The sequence below is a fragment of the Neoarius graeffei genome, chromosome 14 (genome assembly GCF_027579695.1).
Source record: "Neoarius graeffei isolate fNeoGra1 chromosome 14, fNeoGra1.pri, whole genome shotgun sequence".
NCBI lineage: Eukaryota > Metazoa > Chordata > Actinopteri > Siluriformes > Ariidae > Neoarius > Neoarius graeffei.
The window spans coordinates 4,719,016-4,738,312 of NC_083582.1; the positions used below are offsets into that span (position 1 = coordinate 4,719,016).

At 40.9% G+C, this 19,297-nt stretch overlaps 1 protein-coding gene across 1 annotated transcript; it reads right to left on the reverse strand.

Moving 5' to 3' along the window:
• Positions 1 to 7,085: 7,085 nt before the first annotated feature.
• lrit2 (leucine-rich repeat, immunoglobulin-like and transmembrane domains 2) lies at positions 7,086 to 14,681 on the reverse strand. Its single transcript, XM_060938714.1, has 3 exons — positions 14,608 to 14,681; positions 13,157 to 13,935; positions 7,086 to 7,876 (listed from the first exon to the last, which is right to left on the reverse strand). The coding sequence occupies exons 2-3, from the start codon at positions 13,920 to 13,922 to the stop codon at positions 7,086 to 7,088; spliced, it is 1,557 nt and encodes a 518-aa protein (XP_060794697.1). The 5' UTR covers positions 13,923 to 13,935; positions 14,608 to 14,681.
• Positions 14,682 to 19,297: the final 4,616 nt, after the last annotated feature.

Consider the following 19,297-nt stretch of genomic DNA (forward strand, 5'->3'; position numbering starts at 1 on the left):
AACCACTGGGTTAGCAAACGTGCTAGCAAAGCTCCTTCCTACTGAAGCCACCAGATTAGCATAGATCGCTTTGCTATCTCAGAAAAAAAAAATGGAAGCACGAGATTATAACCAAGAAACGCAACTCGACAGTGGCAGCAGGTCCGGGTTAACATTCTGCCTATGCTGTTTATAACTGATGCACGATGAAATATTTACATACTACTACTAATAATAATAAAGATAAAGGTGAGGTGTGTGTAAAGTGCTGAGGCATAAGGTTCAGGCTTTTGGATTTCAGTAGTTAAGTCTGCAAAATCTACAAGGAAGACACATCTCAAACTAAAGAGAGAAAATAATTTTATGGTAGTTTTATCACGCGGTTTGCACGCTTCAGAGTTCATTTCCACAGCTTCAGACGAGCTTGGATTCCTACGCTCCGCTGCGCTAATCCTTAGATTAATAACATCCGCAAGGAATACAGAAGAAGTGTAAAGAGAGAAGATGAAATCGGGATTTTACACATTTTTTTCGTTGTTTCGTTTACATTTTGCGATGAACTTAATTTAAGCTTGCCTACGAAACTGCTTCAGTAGCTATTTATCTAAAACGTAAAGCGGTAGATCAAAACAATTTCTTCCCTCTAATCCAAAATAAATAAACTTGCGAAGACATGTTTGGTGTCTGAGGCCATGTACACATGTAGCCGGGTATTTTTAAAACCGAACATTTCCCCCCCCCCTCTGTTTATAAAAATGTTTTATCCACACCACCTCGTCTTCGAAAAAAATCCCTTCCACACATAACCGAACATCTGCGTTTTCAATCACATTCATAAGCATTCCAAACCTGTAGATGGCGTTATTTCCCCAAATCCTACCCCCTACTCACATCAGAATAGCCCTCTGTTGGCGTCACTTCCGCCTAAACATAAAACATGGCGCCAAGCTCGTTCGTCTGGACAGACTCAGAGACAGAATTGCTTCTAAACACAATTTTGGAGTATAAACTTCAAAAGACGCAAGAAAACGTTGATTGGGAATCTTGTCAAAGCAAATATGTGGACATATTGACCCTGTTTTTGGAGCAGATTGTGACGTTCTAAAACGCAAAACTCCGGTTATCTCTGTCTACACGAAAAGGCATACACGGAGTTTTCAAAAATCTTCACTTTGCCCGGAGTTTTTTTAAATATTCATTTTTGATGTGTTTTCATGTGGATGACAGGCCAAAACGTAGAAAAATATCTTCGATTTAGCAGATACCCGGCTACGTGTGGACGGGGTCTGAGTGTCTGAACCCCCCCCCCCCCCCCCCCCAAATACATACACACACATTCCCACAGCAAGTGTTGCTTGTAGTTTATCTCTTCTGTTCGGTGTCTTTATTTCCGATGAGATACGACAGTAACCACGTTATAGTAAAGCTAACTATTTAAAGACAATTTAAAGAAGTGTACAGTGTTAACTGCTCTGCTTTGTGCTGTCTTTGTTCCCAGGTTAGTTTTGCACAGCGAGCTAGCTGTACTCGCTACGTATACTCGCCAGAGGCCGCCAATGATCTCTGTTCTTCCTGACAGCTTTATTTTTTATAGAGGCTTTGCACCATCACTTGACCTCCATAGCAACAGTAACTATGCCGCCATGACAGGAAGCAGGTTAAAAAGAAAATGGCGACAAGAGAGACAGAATGTGTACTTTCTCTCCCAAATCCTTTAGGCCCTGAAGAGCATAAAAATAACAAACAAACTAGAATTCATCAGTAATATCGATCCTTACAATGTCATGAATCATTATTTTTCGGAATTGATGGAAATGTGGAATTCCCTACCTGCTGTTCTCTATGAATCTTTACACGAAAGATCAAATTAAGGCAAAGAAAAGCCTAGAAGCTGTCCAGATTTTTGTGACTGGCTGGGTAAGAGGTGTCTTTGTAGATAAAGTAACAGAAAATGTGAAGATTCTCATCGGAAAGGTTGGGATTTCTGAGGGATTATACTTTGTTTATTTCCACTGGTAATCAACAATGAATCAGTAAGCTTAAAGCTAGACGTACTTTCAATTTCATAAACTCGCTGAAATATAGTTCCATCTGAAATGAGGTCATTGTGATATATGTTTATTTCTGTAATATCTCACAAAATATCAGGCCATTCTGTGGCTGGGAAGTTATTTAATTTGAGGGGATTAAAGCAAATAATGTGCATGAAATCGCTCACTTGGCGCAGTCAAGCAGACAGAGGAAGTCCGTGTGCGCATGCGCAGGTTTACCTTCTTCTTCTTCTTTTGGGTTTTACAGCAGCTGGCATCCACAGTGTCGCATTACTGCCATCTACAGGTTTCCCTTTGAGCGTGCACTGACAGTTCCATCATTCTGTCGCTAAACGAGCAGCTGATCACACCGAGGTGCTCGCTGAGCGCCCATATTTATTAGTTTGGTCCTGCGTTTCCTTTCCTTCGTATATAACATAACGTCTTTTCTTCTCGCTTTCTTTCCGTTACTGTAGTCGCTCTTTCACGTTTCATTCGCACACTCACGTCCTCCTCTCCTGTTTCAAATTTGTATCCCACAATGCCTTGTGTGAACGGGGAAAGCCCACCACGTGATGCATGATGTAATATCTTGTATTGGGTCATGGTGAAGCAGGAAAAAATAGCGGAGAATTTAGAGCCACGTGGAGATAAATTCATTAATTGTTCTATTAAAAAAAACTAATAAAATTGGAAGTCTGCGATTCAAATTCAGTAGCTTTTGGTCACTAAATAAAAATAATTGGGTGTCGGGAAAATTCTTTTTATGAATTTTGAAAAATCTGAAAGGCAGCACAGCTTTAAGCTTACATTATTATTTCTACCGAGGTTAAGCTCTCACAGTGATTAAATGAAACTCCTTAGAAACCTTGGATAGCTTAAAAACAATGGTAGTGTGCTAACAGCCCACTGCAGCTTGTACGGCTGGCTGCGGTCGAGCCTGCTTGCATGTAGCAGCGTTACTGTTCACAGCTGAAGCAGGAATTCGAATGATGAAAGTGAAAACGTGTGTCTGTTCCTTGTAAGTGGCTTATGCCTACAAAAAAAAAAAAAAAAAAAAAAAAATATATATATATATATATATATATATATATATATTAAATTCTGAAATTACATTTTTTGGAATTCTTACCTTCATGGAAATGAAGTGAGCATACTGTAGGGTTTTTGACCTCTCCATTCAACACAGAGTCCTGCTGAATATTCGCAAGCCATTTTTCCCTTCTACATTTCGAAATCTCTCGTTTTTCCCCTGATGATGAATTACTTTTGGTAAATTAAAAAAATCTGTTGTCTGTTTCATTCAGATGTTCAGATTACACATCCAAAAACGCAGCAAAAGCTTCCCATACCGATCAATAACAACTCACTTATCTGAATAAAGCACTACAAGCGTGCCTCTTGTCATGGCGGCGTAGTTACCATTACTATGGGGATCAAATGACGGTGCAAATCCTCTATTCACATTTAATGAGAGGTCATAAATACAGAATGAAATGTAACCATGCTTTTTTCTTCCATTTGTGTGCCAAACAGTAAAAAGGGGCAAAGATTTCAGGTAGGAATTAAAGTTGTGAGCGGGAACTAAAGAAGCGTTGCACCGCACCGGTCCGAGTTATCGCTCAAGTTAACTGTTTGGATGTTTTGCGTCACAGTGTTGAGTTTGTACGAAGAAAATGAACAATCATCCGTTGCTTTGTCACTTGCTCGCGTGAACGTAGCGCTAGTGTTACGTCTGGAGCAAGGAGGCTAACATAGCTAACAAATAGTTGTAATGTGTTAAAGTTTCTGCTGTAAACTACACCCACGAAATCTAGTTCAGAATTACTGAACTCCTTCGCACTATTTGGTAGTATGACTCCACCCCATAAACCCCGCCCCCTTGGTTTGAAGGCAGAATTGTAGTCGACATCTAAATATGTAAATATGCTGTACACTATCATTACTGTATGACAACAATATTTCAAAATAAGAGTAGAAAGATTAGAACAAATGTCGTTTGAAGGACATTTAAAAAAAAAAATGGGGACAACTTCAGACACCAGACACGTCTCGGCTTTATTTTCCTTTCTTTATATTGACTAGTTTACTCAGATTAGGAGGATTTTGTACTAAACACTCGCATGTCTCGATCTTTTCGGCTCCTTTTCACTCGGAGTTGCTTATTTCGACGGTTATTGTAACTTAATAATAATAATAATAAGTTTACAGAAATCTAAAGCAGGTAATGCATGTGTTAAAAACAGCTTACTGTAATTCTTTGGTTCTGTTTAAAGATGTTTAACAGCATTAAACTCACAATTCTCAACAATACACTTATTTTTAAATAATTCACGACAATGATTAAGATTATTAACGATCTGTTTATCATGCACAGTTTGTTGTAATGTCGTCTGTTTCTGTCGTGGTGATGAAACTTCCAGCTGCTTAACGTCTGTTTAAACTGTTCAGAAATCTTATGATGAATTTTATTGTCTTTGTTTTGAATAAATATGGACGAACATGTCATTGAGTGTCTGTTTATCACTCAGACATTACAAAACTCTTTATTAAACACACCAAGATTATATATCACATCACATAACATTTTTATTACATATAAAATCCAACAGCATTTATCACGATTACTTCTGTGAACAAAATCCGGTTCACACAGCGACACCATGTTCGTTTGACAAAAAACAACACACATACATGTCAACCTTTGGTCAATCAAACCTGTATAACCAACCTCCAAAATCCGTATTTCCCTTATAAAATCCGTATAAGATGCAAATTAAAATAATTTACCTAAAATTTGAATGATAATTAACAATGATATATCCCAGTTACTTTTTATTCAATATTAATAACAATAAACCTTCAGAATGAATACAAAGCTCCAATGTTTGACAAAAACACAAAGTGTCACTCTAATGTTCTGAATTGTACTCCATGACAGCTTTTTTAGCGCTCTGCACCAATACCTCACGAGGCTGCATGTCACAGCAAGTGTCTGTGTTGATCTTGCCGGAGCGCCCATTCAGAATCTTTTCAGTCGCTAGTGAAAGTCGCTCAGGTGGAAATACGCGCTTCAAACAAAATGTTACTTCCCGGTTGGCGGGATTCTCGCAATGTGGTGTGCGCATGATCAAAAGTGGAACGAAGCCTCGCTACCACAAGATAACGCGCGATTTCATAAGACTCTTTACTGGCTGTCTGTGTTTTCTGTGGTGTACAGTACATTTGTAAATGTTATGCGCTCTTTTATCATCGTGGGAATTGATTATAGCCAGGGCCGCTGACAGCTTTGGCTGGGCCCGGGACAAAATGCTCTGAATGGGCCCCCCCTAACAACCCCCCCCCCCCCCCCCGGGCCAACCCACACACACACCCACCTCTCTTATCCCAGTCTCTACTCACTCCAACCCTTAAATGACAGGTATTCAAAAAGGTATTCAAAAAGATATTCCTAAACTCGTGGATAGTCTACGATAATCACGTGATTGGGGTGCTCTTGAAGGAGCAGCGATGGACGGGGGATTTCGGGCAGGGCTGGGGGCGAACATAGTATACTGTGCGTGCGTACTGTCCAGTGTGAAAAGCAGAGAAGAACACACCGCTCGAGAAACGGCGGGATATGATTGCAGGCTAATGTGAATATTCTTAGCTTCAATCAGATATATGAAACACAATGTTATTAAGCCGTTGTGGTTATGAAATGATTCAATGCCCTGTGCGTTTGATATGGTGTTCAGTGTGACTTGCTCTCCCCTCGTTTGTAACATGAATTGCGTGCCGCGCGTGCCTTGGTTGGGGTTACTTTACGGGGCTGGAAAAAGTTGGCTGTGTCTTGCCTGGCTCAGCTGCCCCACTGCCTTTGCTAGTACCTGCTGCATCATCCCAATCTTTTTTAAAATATGTATGCAGTGAGCCCCTGAGTCTCTTGGTTCTTTCCTCTCTTTTTCTCTTTTCTTTTCTTTTCTTTTCTTTTCTTTTCTTTTCTTTTCTTTTCTTTTCTGTGCTCCTGACTTGTGCATGTTGGCAAATGGCATGCACGCTGATTGTCGAAGCGCTATGATCAAACGATGTCGTTTTTTTCCCCTTAATCAAAGAGTCAGACCAAACCATTTTTGCATTAGGGGTGGTAGGGGGTTCTTGACGCCTTTTTCAAAGACAATAAAGGCAAAAGATCTAGAAATCATGTATTGAATGCAAATATAGCACATTTCTCCCCCAAATCAACACATTTTGAAATGAAATAAAATAATTTAATCGCAACTTCATGAGAGCCCAGTTCTGGGCCCGGGACAACATATCCGTTTGTCCCCCCCTGTCTGCGGGCCTGATTATAGCTCTAAATAAATATTGAAGTTTTTTTAAAGAATCCGTATAACTTTATTTGTACGCCCGTATACTACGTTCATTGAATCAAATCCGTATAAAATATGGACATTCCGTATAGGTTGACATGTATGCACTCACTGTTACATTTATGACTTTTTTTTTTTTACATCAAACAACCAATCAGTGATCTGAGCGTGATCAGACGTGGTCACTCTCCACTTTCAGGACATCGTTATATCAAGTTTGCCTCTTGTGGGCGTGTATTGAACACTACTTTTGTCACTTGTGGGCGTGACCTGTCCAGCACTTGACATTTTAATTGATGTAAAGTGATACTATACAGTATACAGCTGTAGAAGATTACTGATTTATGAGTTATAATATCTGTTGTCATTCCTTCCTCCAGTGAACTTAAAGGAATTTTCTTACCTGTTAGTGAGAAAGTGGGCAGGGCTAATTTGGATCGAGCATGTGCAAGCTTTCTCACCAGTCATAAGGCAGAATTTTGCAACACCCACCCACACAGCAGTTTAGCGAGCTAGCGAGCGTAGCCTACTGACTTGGTGGGTTGATGCATGTAAGGTTGAAAAAGTGCAGTACTTGCTGCTCATGTGGTCGATTAAGAGTGCTGATTAGAATATTAGGCCACGCCCATTAGGAAAGTTCTCACCTGGTGTTTCGGTGAACTGTTTGATAATTTAAATATGAGTTAGTTCATTCAAATTCATCCGACGATCTCTGCCGTGTTGGTTAGTAGAGCTGTGCGCTGTTCCCCTTCTGCACTTTATCTTCCGAGCGCCGTCTCCATTTCCTCTCTTTTCTTGAATCTTTGCAGAGTCCTTCATCACTGGCTGCCTGGAGACTGTTGAATGTTCTCTGCCTGTCATTTTCCGAGTCCTTTGTTTCTCTCGTTTCCTGATTTCTGCTGCACACCTGAGTGCAGCGATCCAAGCAGCTGATCCTGGTGTTGGTGGTGCAGGCGAACATACCTGCAGGAACCGCGAGCACCATGGCACAAACGATCACGATGATGTGGATGAGTCGTTCGCGCTGCTCCAGTTCATTCATGCTGCTCCCCGTCACAAAAACGATACACTGCTCGGGACGAGGTGACTGATTCTTCAGCGAGACGCACACCTCGTACTTCGTAGCTGGTTCGAGATCGTTCACGGAGTACTTGTTGATGCCTGGGCCGATGTACAGAGCCTCTTTCTTTGGAGAATCGTAGCGACCAAAATGAACAGTGAACCATGTTTCAGAAGGGTTCTCTGTCACCGCATACCACTCGATGGTTATACCATACACGGTCTGCTTGGCGATTCGTATATCGATGAAAATGTTTTCGTTGACAGAGGGCAGAGGAAACCCGGGGGAGATCACAAAGGAGGTGTTGGAGTACAAGATGTTGAGCTGGATGCTAACAGAGGAATTCCCGATGAAGTTGCTGGCACTGCATTTGTAGAGGCCGTGATCGGATGAACGGACTGACGGGATTATTAAAGATGAGATGATTGTATCGTCGTTCACCTGAGACTGAGAAACTACACAGAGAGGAACAGAAAGAAGAGAAACTGAAGCCATTATGTGATGACAATAATACAAAATCTTTCTTTGGAAGGTTTTTCTCAAAAAGTAAAAAAGGAAAAAGTTGTGTTTTTCCATCAAGAGGACAAAGAAGATGATCTCATTAAAATAGCGCTAACGAAAGCCTCATCCACACATACAGTGCATGGATAGTTTTCAAAACCTAGAATTTTTCTGCGTGTCCACAATCTTGAATCCACCGGGTTGCTGGGGTTTTTTTTTTCAGCATTTTGCCTTCTCTAACACTCAATACGCAGCCCTGAACCGTTTATGGTGAACCATCTCCACCCACTGGGCTGATTTTTTTGTCAATATTCTTTAACTAATTTGAGTTTTCCTCAGGATGGATGTATTTTCAAAAAAATTTGAGGCATAAAAAATACATCCAAAAATATCCATATTTGTGGGTGAGGCCATTCTGTCATCCCCAGGACGTGGTGCTTACATTTTCAAACTCACCAGCTACTTTAATAGGAATGTGTTGTTGATTCTAAGATCCCTGTTCTTGGCTGCAGGAGTGGAACCCAGTGTGTTGTTCTCTTCTGCTGTTGCATGCTGGGATGCTTTTCTGCTCACCACAGTTGTATACATGAGTTACTATCTCATCTCATCTCATTATCTCTAGATGCTTTATCCTGTTCTACAGGGTCGCAGGCAAGCTGGAGCCTATCCCAGCTGACTACGGGCAAAAGGCGGGGTACACCCTGGACAAGTCGCCAGGTCATCACAGGGCTGACACATAGACACAGACAACCATTCACACTCACATTCACACCTACGCTCAATTTAGAGTCACCAGTTAACCTAACCTGCATGTCTTTGGACTGTGGGGGAAACCGGAGCACCCGGAGGAAACCCACGCGGACACGGGGAGAACATGCAAACTCCGCACAGAAAGGCCCTCGCCGGCCCCGGGGCTCGAACCCGGACCTTCTTGCTGTGAGGCGACAGCGCTAACCACGACACCACTGTGCTGCCCCAGTTACTATATCCTTCCTGGCAAAAAAGCTCGAACCAATCTGTCCATTTTCCTCTGATCTCTCTTATCAACAAGGTGTTTTTTTTTCCACCCACAGAACTGTTCCGCACTCACTTGATGTTTTTTGTTTTCCACACCATTCTGTGTAAACTCCAGGAGGAGATCAGCAGCTTCTGAAATACTCAAACCTCATACTCATCTGGCTCGAACCAACACCCATACCACAGTGAAAGAAAGAAAGAGAGTCACACTTCATTGTGAGATCACAGTTTTTCCCGTTCTGATGTTTGAACATTGTGAACATTAACTGAAGCGCTCGATTTGTAGCTGTATGATTTGATGCATCAACTTGCTGTCAAGAGTGTACCTAATAAAGTGGCCATGAATATACATTTGGATTAAACTGTACAAAGGATGTCTTTAGAAGGTTCTGAGATTATCATTCTGCCACTATAGAAATGTTTCCATGCGTAAAATCAGCACAGACTCGGACCTGTATATTGAGGTGTGTTCAGTGGAGACGCGCCTCCAGAGGGTACTCTCGCATGTACACGAAACTTCTTCCTTTGTTGTCCCAATCATTTCCTGTGTTTGTGCACACCTGTTTTGTGTTTCCCTTGTGTATGTCTCTGATATAAATTGTCTTTTTCCTTCTTAGTGTATCGTTATGAGTACTCATTAGGAAGTCATGGCCTAAAGGTTAGAGAAGCAGCTTTGGGACCAAAAAGGTTGCTGGTTTGATTTCCTGGACCAGCAGGAATGGCTGAAGTGCCCATGAGCAAGGCATTTAACTCCCAAATGCTCCCCAGGCTGCTCTGGCTATGTTGTATGTCGCTCTGGATAACAGCAGCTGCTAAATGTCATCAACGTAATGTAATATGGTCTTGATTCTCAGCTTATGTAGATATCTTGCCTTGACTTGAATCTAGTTGGTATTTTGGTCTAATGAAAAAGTCTGGCTTCATCTGGACCAGTCTGGCATCCATCTCCAAATCATAACAAGTGCTTGAATTGTGTTTTCTTGGCCCTATACCATTCAGAACATTCACAAAGTCCCTAGCAGCCGGTTGCACCTGCTGAACATAAATATGATCGTAATCAGGGGTGCCACTAGAAATTATGGGCCCTATGAAAGAATATAATATTGCCGCCGCCTCCCCTTACATTTCTGGTAAACCAACTTCTTCATGAAGTCGATCTCCTGATGGTTCATCATCAATTCTGCTTCTACCATGTGCAGCTAACGTTAGTACTGGATTGGAAAACAACAAACCTAACATGGTGTCACGCTCTGGCTCCGCCTACACAAGACTGTACCATGTAATGAATAGGTAGAGGGATGAAATATAAAGACTATCTAGACTAATAATTTTGCAGAAAATGGAAATCCAAACCAGAAGGTTTTTGTATTTGCTCATTTTAAGAGACAAAATTATTTTTTTAATTAAATTAACTTAGACATGGTAATAATGTTAATACAGGTAGTCGTCGACTTATGACCGATTGACTTTACGACCATCTGGTTATGACTGGCAAGTGTTTCCCAGCTGAGCTAGCTGAGCGTACGACAGTTTCCGCCCCAGCTCCTGGCACCGCCTCTCGCCGCGTACAACAGTTTCCGCCCCAGCTCCAGGCACATGCGCAGTCTCTCTCGCGCTCCCTCGCACACTCCGTCATACAGTTTCCGCCCCAGCTCCTGGTTTATGAAACGAGCAAATCCTCCCGCCAGCCCGAGCGCTGCAACAGCTGATGATGACGTAGACAACACACAGACAAGCACCAGTGATGCCACAGTCGCTAAGTTTTGTATTTTGCTATGTTTTACATTTGTATTTTGGTATGTCATCTCATCTCATTATCTCTATCCGCTTTATCCTGTTCTACAGGGTCGCAGGCAAGCTGGAGCCTATCCCAGCTGACTATGGGCGAAAGGTGGGGTACACCCTGGACAAGTCGCCAGGTCATCACAGGGCTGACACATAGACACAGACAACCATTCACACTCACATTCACACCTACGCTCAATTTAGAGTCACCAGTTAACCTAACCTGCATGTCTTTGGACTGTGGGGGAAACCGGAGCACCCGGAGGAAACCCACGCGGACACGGGGAGAACATGCAAACTCCGCACAGAAAGGCCCTCGCCGGCCACGGGGCTCGAACCCGGACCTTCTTGCTGTGAGGCGACAGCGCTAACCACTCCACCACCGTGCCGCCTATTTTGGTATGTTTCAAACTAAAATGTTTTCTATTTTTCACACCTGTATTTTGTATTTTTTGTTTTGCACATATTAAATGAATTGTACTGTACGCAGTGTAGTATGCAGTGTTTGACTTAAACCAAATAATTAGCCAAGGTAATGAAATAAGAAAATGTTGATAAAATAAGACTTTAAGATGATTACAATATCATTACACATCACAATATACTTACGTTCATTTCACATAGGCTGACTTATGACCAGATCGGTTTACGACCGGTCAGTCGTAACCAAACGCAGTCGTAAGTCGACGACTACCTGTATAGTCCTCTGAGGGCCCTCTGTCAACACTGGGCCCTTAGAATTGTCCTAACTTTCCCCCCCTAACGGGGACCCTGATTGTAATTCAGTGTTAAGTCGCACTGAAACCATACATAGAGACAAATTTCAAACTCGTGTGGCGTAGAGATTCAGCTATACCACAGATATTTAAGGTACATCATAACTAGTCAAGCATAAAGTGATTGTGGGTCAAAATGGTCTATCACAGTGACAGAATGATGTATTTCACCATCACCAGCAAATCAGAAGCACCATCTGATTCCAGAGAGGAAATACATCATCAGTGACATGTCAAAACTTCAGTCATGTGGCCTTTAAAATCATGCAGGTCCACGTGAAGACCTTCAGTTAGCGAGGGTTCATATCAAACATCACAATGAGGAAAAATCCCAGTGATCTCCATGACCTTGGTCATGGCATGGTTGTTGGTTCCAGATTATTTGAGTATTTCAGAAACTGATGGTCTGCTGGGATTTTCCACACACAACAGTCTGTAGAGTTTACAGAGTATGGTGTGAAAAACAAAAAACATCCTGTGAGAAGCAGCTCTGTGGGTGGAAACATTGTGTTGATGAGAAAGCTCGGAGGAAAATGTCCAGACTGTTCAAATGTGGTGTGCTACGGGATTTTTGTACCAGATTCTCTGTTTACAGAATGTGTAGAAACGGCGTTGAAAAGCGTGTGGTATTTTTCACCATTTTTGCTGGCTGATCCAGGAACTATCAACCAATAATCACCTCAATAGTTCCTCTATGGGATACATTTACCACTTTTAACATTAAGTATAGATCTTCCTTCTGCCATAAAAATCAACAAATGACATTTTGATTTGAAATAAAAACGCGCTGACTGAAAAAATGCGAGCGCAGTTTTTGCACAACATTTGCTTGGTGGCACTAATAGTTCACCACGTGTTTTCTTGACCTCCCGAGCAGCATTTTGTTCTCTGTTGCTCAACAAATCTGGGAAATTCGTCAATAATCTACAGTCGAGATTGGTGTCCTGATGGATTCTGTATCATCTGTAGTCAGTGCCTGGAAAATAGACTATTTTTGGTTGCGTGCACATGATTTCATGTTAGATTTACAGTAATTTCACTGGGTCCAATTTCACTGTGGTTTGTATTTCCTGCATATGGAGGCTTGGTGGTTTACTGCAGCAGGTAGAACTCAAAATCCATAATCGGAGCATCTGGTATGAAAATCTGGTGGACTGACACAAATAATCACTCTTTACAACCATGGTGAGAAGAAACGCATCTCAGAGCACATAACACATCAAACTTTGAGGTGGATTGAGCTACAATGGCAGAAGACCACATCAGGTTCCTCTCCTGTCTGCTAAGAACAAGAATCTGAGGCTCCAGTGGGTGTAGGATCACTCAAACTGGACAAGTGGAGATTGGAAAAAACATCACCTGGTCTTCACATGCCACTCCTAAAACATTTTAATTACATATCATGTGAAATTTGATGGATGGTTTTATAGGTGTAAAGGTCCACTTAGATTTCTGCTTGGAGGACTGAAGTGCCCTTAATGATGCAAACACCTTTTTGCAATAATAATTCCTTTTTTTGATTTTTCAGTCAAATATATCTAATGATGGAAGAATGGAAAACAAGTATAACTTGCAAAAACTTTTTTTTTTTTGCATCAAAATGTATATTAGCATGATCCCTGCGATCTCCACAACCCTCAGAAGAAGCACCTTTACCTGTGAATCCTCTGATGGCTTTCAGACTGTAGCTCCATCGAACCACTGCATCAGGCCTCGCCTTCACAAAGCATCTCAGCGTCATGTTTGACCCTAGCGCTGCCGTGATGTTAGCAACAGGTGTAGAACTTTCTGGCTTCAGACAATTCTTCAGCTCAACCTCATGAAAAAACTTCCCAGCTTTAGATTTTGGACCCGAACAGGACAAGTAGGAGTTCATCAAGATGATGGGTGGACTGATGGATTTGACAAATTCAACAAAGCCTTTGAGTCGGCAGTCGCACAGCCAGTGGTTATCATGCAATGCTAATACGACATTAGCAACGCTCTCCTCCCTCCCACTGTGCTTTCGTGCCTGGTAGCGAGGCCAGTTGAGAAAAACATCCAGGGATATCACAGTAAGCTGATTGAAGGATAAATCTAAATAGGTCAGTGTGGGAAGGTGATGTAATGCGAATTCTGGCAGCACGTCCAACTGGTTGTGCTTCAGATCCAGGATTTTGAGTTTGGGTGTTTCCTGAAAGGCCATCCATGGTATTGATCTGAGTTTATTTCCTTCCAGTCGGAGTTCTGTCAGGTTATACAGACCTTCAAGGCTCTTAATGTTCATCAGTGTGATGGTGTTAAAGTTCAGCCACAGCGACTCCAAGGCACTGATGGTGTAAAACGCCCTTTGGGGTATTTCTGTGAGGTGCGAATTCTCAATTCTGATTTTGATAAAATCTCCAGGGAGGTCCTCGGGAATTGATCTTAAAGCAGCTTCCATACATAATAACGATCTGAAAGAGAGAAAAAACGTTCAAAGTGTTTAGCCATGTTGCTTAATCATAGCTAATTCATTTCTTCTTTTCTCTTGCACCACTGCGACTCAGAAGGAGGTGTTGCGTTTTCTAGAACAGCAGCTCTGACAGAAGTGCAGCTGAAAATCACAGGTTTATTTCCATTAATGCCCTCATTCTATAACTAATACACTATCATTTCTATAGTAACAGCTCATTCACTGGGACTCGTACACCGTGTATGGAAGGAGTCTCCAGTGTCAGCACTTTGTAACAGTCAGAAGTGATGCTGCAACTTTGGGTTTTCTCAGTAGAGAGAGAGTCTGGTGAGGGAATGACTGTTTATCGCTCCTTTAACATAAGTAACAACAGGAACTCACTTGTTTTCAGAACATTCAATGAAACTATTAACAGATAAAACATGACAAAAATTGTAATGGGAAAATGTATCAGTAGATTAAAACACGTAGGCACATGCTGTTATAGGAAAATAACAATCTTCATCATGGTAACTGTACCTCCGCTTCATCACACCATCCCTTTGTTGGTTATTTTCCTGTAACAGAACGACTTATTGTGTGTTATTCCTCACTTATTGTCACATCATACAGTAAATATACACCAATCATCTTCTGACTTGCTAAAGCTCTTGCTGTTTATTATCGGACTCACCTTCCAACGCTGTCTTCAGTACACGAGCATCCCGTCACGCAGAAACTGATGGATGAATAGAACTGATTAAAAAGTAACAGTGCTGTTAGTGTTATGGAAAACATGCTCGCGGTGCTGGTGAAGGCAGGAGTGAGGAGCAGGCGGGTCTGCAGGACATGTCCAAGCACTCGTTGGACTTAAGCTCATTGTGCTTAATCTGCCTGATGCAATTCTCCAGGAGGTGAAGGATGGTGCACATGAACTGAAGGAGACTTTGGGAATTTGAGATATACACTTTTTTTTTTATATGGACATGAGCGTTTTACAAAATACTGTACATTCACCACTCGAAGATAAACTTCATATCTTCACATCACTGTGTAACATCCTCTATACAGTACAGTGCCTTGCAAAAGTATTCATCCCCGTTTATGTTCGTCCTGTTTTGTCGCATTACAAGCTGGGATTAAAATGGATTTTTGGAGGGTTAGCACCATTTGATTTACACAACACGCCGACCACTTTAAAGGTGCACTTTTTTTTTTTTTTAAATTGTGACACAAACAATAATTAAGATGAAAAAACAGAAATTTGGAGTGTGCATAAGTATTCACCGGTGGTGTAGTGGTTAGCGCTGTCGCCTCACAGCAAGAAGGTCCTGGGTTCGAGCCCCGGGGCCGGCGAGGGCCTTTCTGTGTGGAGTTTGCATGTTCTCCCCGTGTCCGCGTGGGTTTCCTCCGGGTGCTCCGGTTTCCCCCACAGTCCAAAGACATGCAGGTTAGGTTAACTGGTGACTCTAAATTGAGCGTAGGTGTGAATGTGAGTGTGAATGGTTGTCTGTGTCTATGTGTCAGCCCTGCGATGACCTGGCGACTTGTCCAGGGTGTACCCCGCCTTTCGCCCGTAGTCAGCTGGGATAGGCTCCAGCTTGCCTGCGACCCTGTAGAAGGATAAAGCGGCTAGAGATAATGAGATGAGATGAGATAAGTATTCACCCCCTTTCGTATGAAAGCCCTAAATAAGAGCTGGTCCAACCAATTCACTTCATAAGTCACAGAACCAGTTGATTAAGATCCACCTGTGTGCAATCAAAGTGTCACATGATCTGTCACATGATGTCTGTATAAATCAACCTGTTCTAGAAGGACCCTGACTCTGCTACACTACTAAGCAAGCAACATGAAAACCAAGGAGCCTCCAAACAGGTCAGAAACAAAGTTGTGGAGAAGTATAGATCAGGGTTGGGTTATAAAAAAAATCCCAAACTTTGAATATCCCACAGAGCTCCATTAAATCCATTATACCACGACAAACCTGACAAGAGAAGGCTGTCCACCAAAACTCACAGACCGGGCAAGGAGGGCATTAATCAGAGAAGCAACAAAGAAACCAAAGATAACACTGAAGGAGCTGCAAAGATCTATGGTGGAGATGGGAGTATCTGTCCATAGGACCACTTTAAGCCATACACTCCACAGAGTGGGCAGGGCTTTATGGAAGAGTGGCCAGAAAAAAGTAATTGCTAAAGAAAACACATTTGGAGTTTGCCCAACAGCATGTAGCAGACTCCCCAAACCCATGGAAGAAGAGTCTCTGGTCAGGTGAGACAAACATTTAACTTTTTGGCCATCATGGGAAATGCCATGTGTGGCACAAACCCAACACCCTGAGAACACCATTCCTACAGTGAAGCATGGTGGTGGCAGCATCATGCTGTGGGGATGTTTTTCATCTGCAGGGACAGGAAAGCTGGTCAGGACTGAAGGAAAGATGGATGGCACTAAATACAGGGCAATTCTGGAGGAAAACCTGTTTGAATCAGCCAGAGGTTTGAGACTGGGACGAAGGTTCACGTTCCAGCAGGACAATGACCCTAAACATACTGCTAAAGCTACACTGGAGTGATTTAAAGGGAAATATTTAAATGTCTTGGAATGGCCGAGTCAAAGCCCAGAACTCAATCCAATTGAGAATCTATAGTATAACTTGAAGACTGCTGTACACCAACTCAACCCATCTAACTTGAAGGAGTTGGAGCAGTTTTGCCTTGAGGAATGGACAAAATTCCCAGTGGCTAGATGTGCTAAGCTAATAGATACATACCCCAGGAGACTTGCAGATATAATTGCAGCAAAAGGTGGCTCTACAAAGTATTGACTTGGGGGGGTACTTATGCAAACTCCAGATTTCTGTTTTTTTTTTCATCTTAATTATTGTGTCACAATAAAAAAGTGCATCTTTAAAGTGATAGGCATGTTGTGTAAATCAAATGGTGCTAACCCCCCCCCCCCCCCCCAAAAAAAAAAAAAAAAAAAAAAAAATTTTAATTCCAACTTGTAATGAGACAAAACAGGACAAACACCAAGTGGGATGAATACTTTTGCAAAGCACTGTATATATTATTATTAAACCATGTCAACACTAGAACATGGGCAGCACAGTGGTGTAGTGGTTAGTACTGTCGCCTCACAGCAAGAAGGTTCTGGGTTCAAGCCTTTCTGTGTGGAGTTTGCATGTTCTCCCCGTGTCCGCATGGGTTTCCTCCGGGTGCTCCGGTTTCCCCCACAGTCCAAAGACATGCAGGTTAGGTTAACTGGTGACTCTAAATTGAGTGTAGGTGTGAATGTGAGTGTGAATGGTTGTCTGTGTCTATGTGTCAGCCCTGTGATGACCTGGCGACTTGTCCAGGGTGTACCCCGCCTTTCAGCTGGGATAGGCTCCAGCTTGCCTGCGACCCTGTAGAACAGGATAAAGCAGCTAGAGATAATGGATGGATGGATAGAACACTAGAACACATTGGATGAATCCTCTGGATATTGGATTGGGAAGTTTACCAGTGATTTTAAAAAATAGTGTAAAGAATGAAATGATGTTAGTGTATGATTAACTGATTTGGGTTTACGTTGTGTTGAACTGCATGCCGTTCGTCAACTTCTCAAATTAAACAAATGATGTTACAAATTCTCATTTGAGGAAAGGAAAAAAAAAACCCTGCAACTATCAGATACAATCTCTCTTCGTTTTATTGCTATTATCATAATGTTTATTATATTTAAGGTTTTTTTTTTATTGAATGCTGATTGGTCAAAGGAGACAATGTGGCTCTTCGTTATCCAGAGTTCTGAATCTATCTCAAGTATGAAAAAGCTTAACATTTTTAAACAATAAAGACTAAAGAATAAAATGTCCTTATTACATCCATCACCTTCATTCCATCTTCTACAGCCTGGAGATGTTCTCGTCCTCCATAACCACTTTTTATATGTGTGTAGTCCATTAAATATCTTGCACATGTGAGTGATGAAAAATACTTTCTAATATCTCAATGCAGACCTTCTGTTAATCAGACTCTCATAACTGAACGAGTAGATCAGTTCTCAACCTTTAAGTTTCATGGTTTTGCTTGATATGAACACATGATTGTATAATGGATTTACCCCGATGCCATAACTGGCTGTTTATTGTGTAAATTTTCTTTTTTTTTCTTTTTTGAGTCTTTGTCTATTTGTTTTGTTTTTATTTTGTTCTCCATTGTGAGTGTGGTATTTGTAGTAAACTTGTGTGTAGACATATGGATATACATATATAATTAATTAATTATATAATAGAGTCATAGAGAATTGATATCTGAATAGTTGAAGTAATGAGTAATATACAGTGTATGTGTGTGTATATATATATATATATATATATATATATATATATATATATATATATATATATAAGGAAGCTCGATAATCAATTTATATTGACTAAAGTAGAGGGGTGGGATTAAATAAGTTTTTACTTCAGCCCACTCCTTTTCGGACATGTAAACTCAAAACTGCTTAGTGCATCCTTGTTTGTATTTTTGTCTTGTTTTCTTTTGTTTTGATTTTGATATATTATTATTACCTATATTATTTAAGGTTTATTTTCTAATTTAGTGGCTTTTTACGTGTTCTTGTTGCAAATGCTGTTTTGCATTTCTTGTTATCTGCTTATTTATTCATTGTTTGTTTACATGTTCAAAATAAACTATCATCATCATCATCATCAAATGATATGTGCAATGTATCAAAGATATTTAAGATGGTATTATTTGCAGATGACACAAATATGTTTTTGATTATGAGTTACATAATCTCTTCAGAATTGTGCAGGTTAAAAAGTTGGTTTGATCGAAATAAATTATCATTAAATCTGTCTAAAACAAAAATCATGTTATTTGATAATTATAAAATAAATAGGGCAATAAATGTACAGGTAGATGGTGTTGATATTGAAAGTTTCTAATAATAAATTTATTGGGGAAATAATAGATGAGAGAATTAATTGGAAATCACATATAAAATACATATTAATAAAACTATCAAGAAGCATATCTGTGTTGAGTATAGCTAAGCATGTCCTGGACTATAATTCACTCCACATTCTTTACTGTTCCCTGGTTTTACCGTACTTAAATTACTGCTCAGTGGTGTGGGGAAATACATATAAATGTTCAATTCAAGCAATTACTATACTTCAAAAAAAGAGCTATAAGAATAATTCATAGTGCTGGTTACCGAGATCATACTAATTCACTATTCTTAAATTCAAAATGTTTAAAATTCAGGGATATTATAGAATATAAAACTGCCTTAATAATGTATAAAGTAAGGAATTATAAAGTACCAAGGAATATCCAAACAATGTTCTCGGATAGAGAGGGGGGCTATAATTTTAGGGA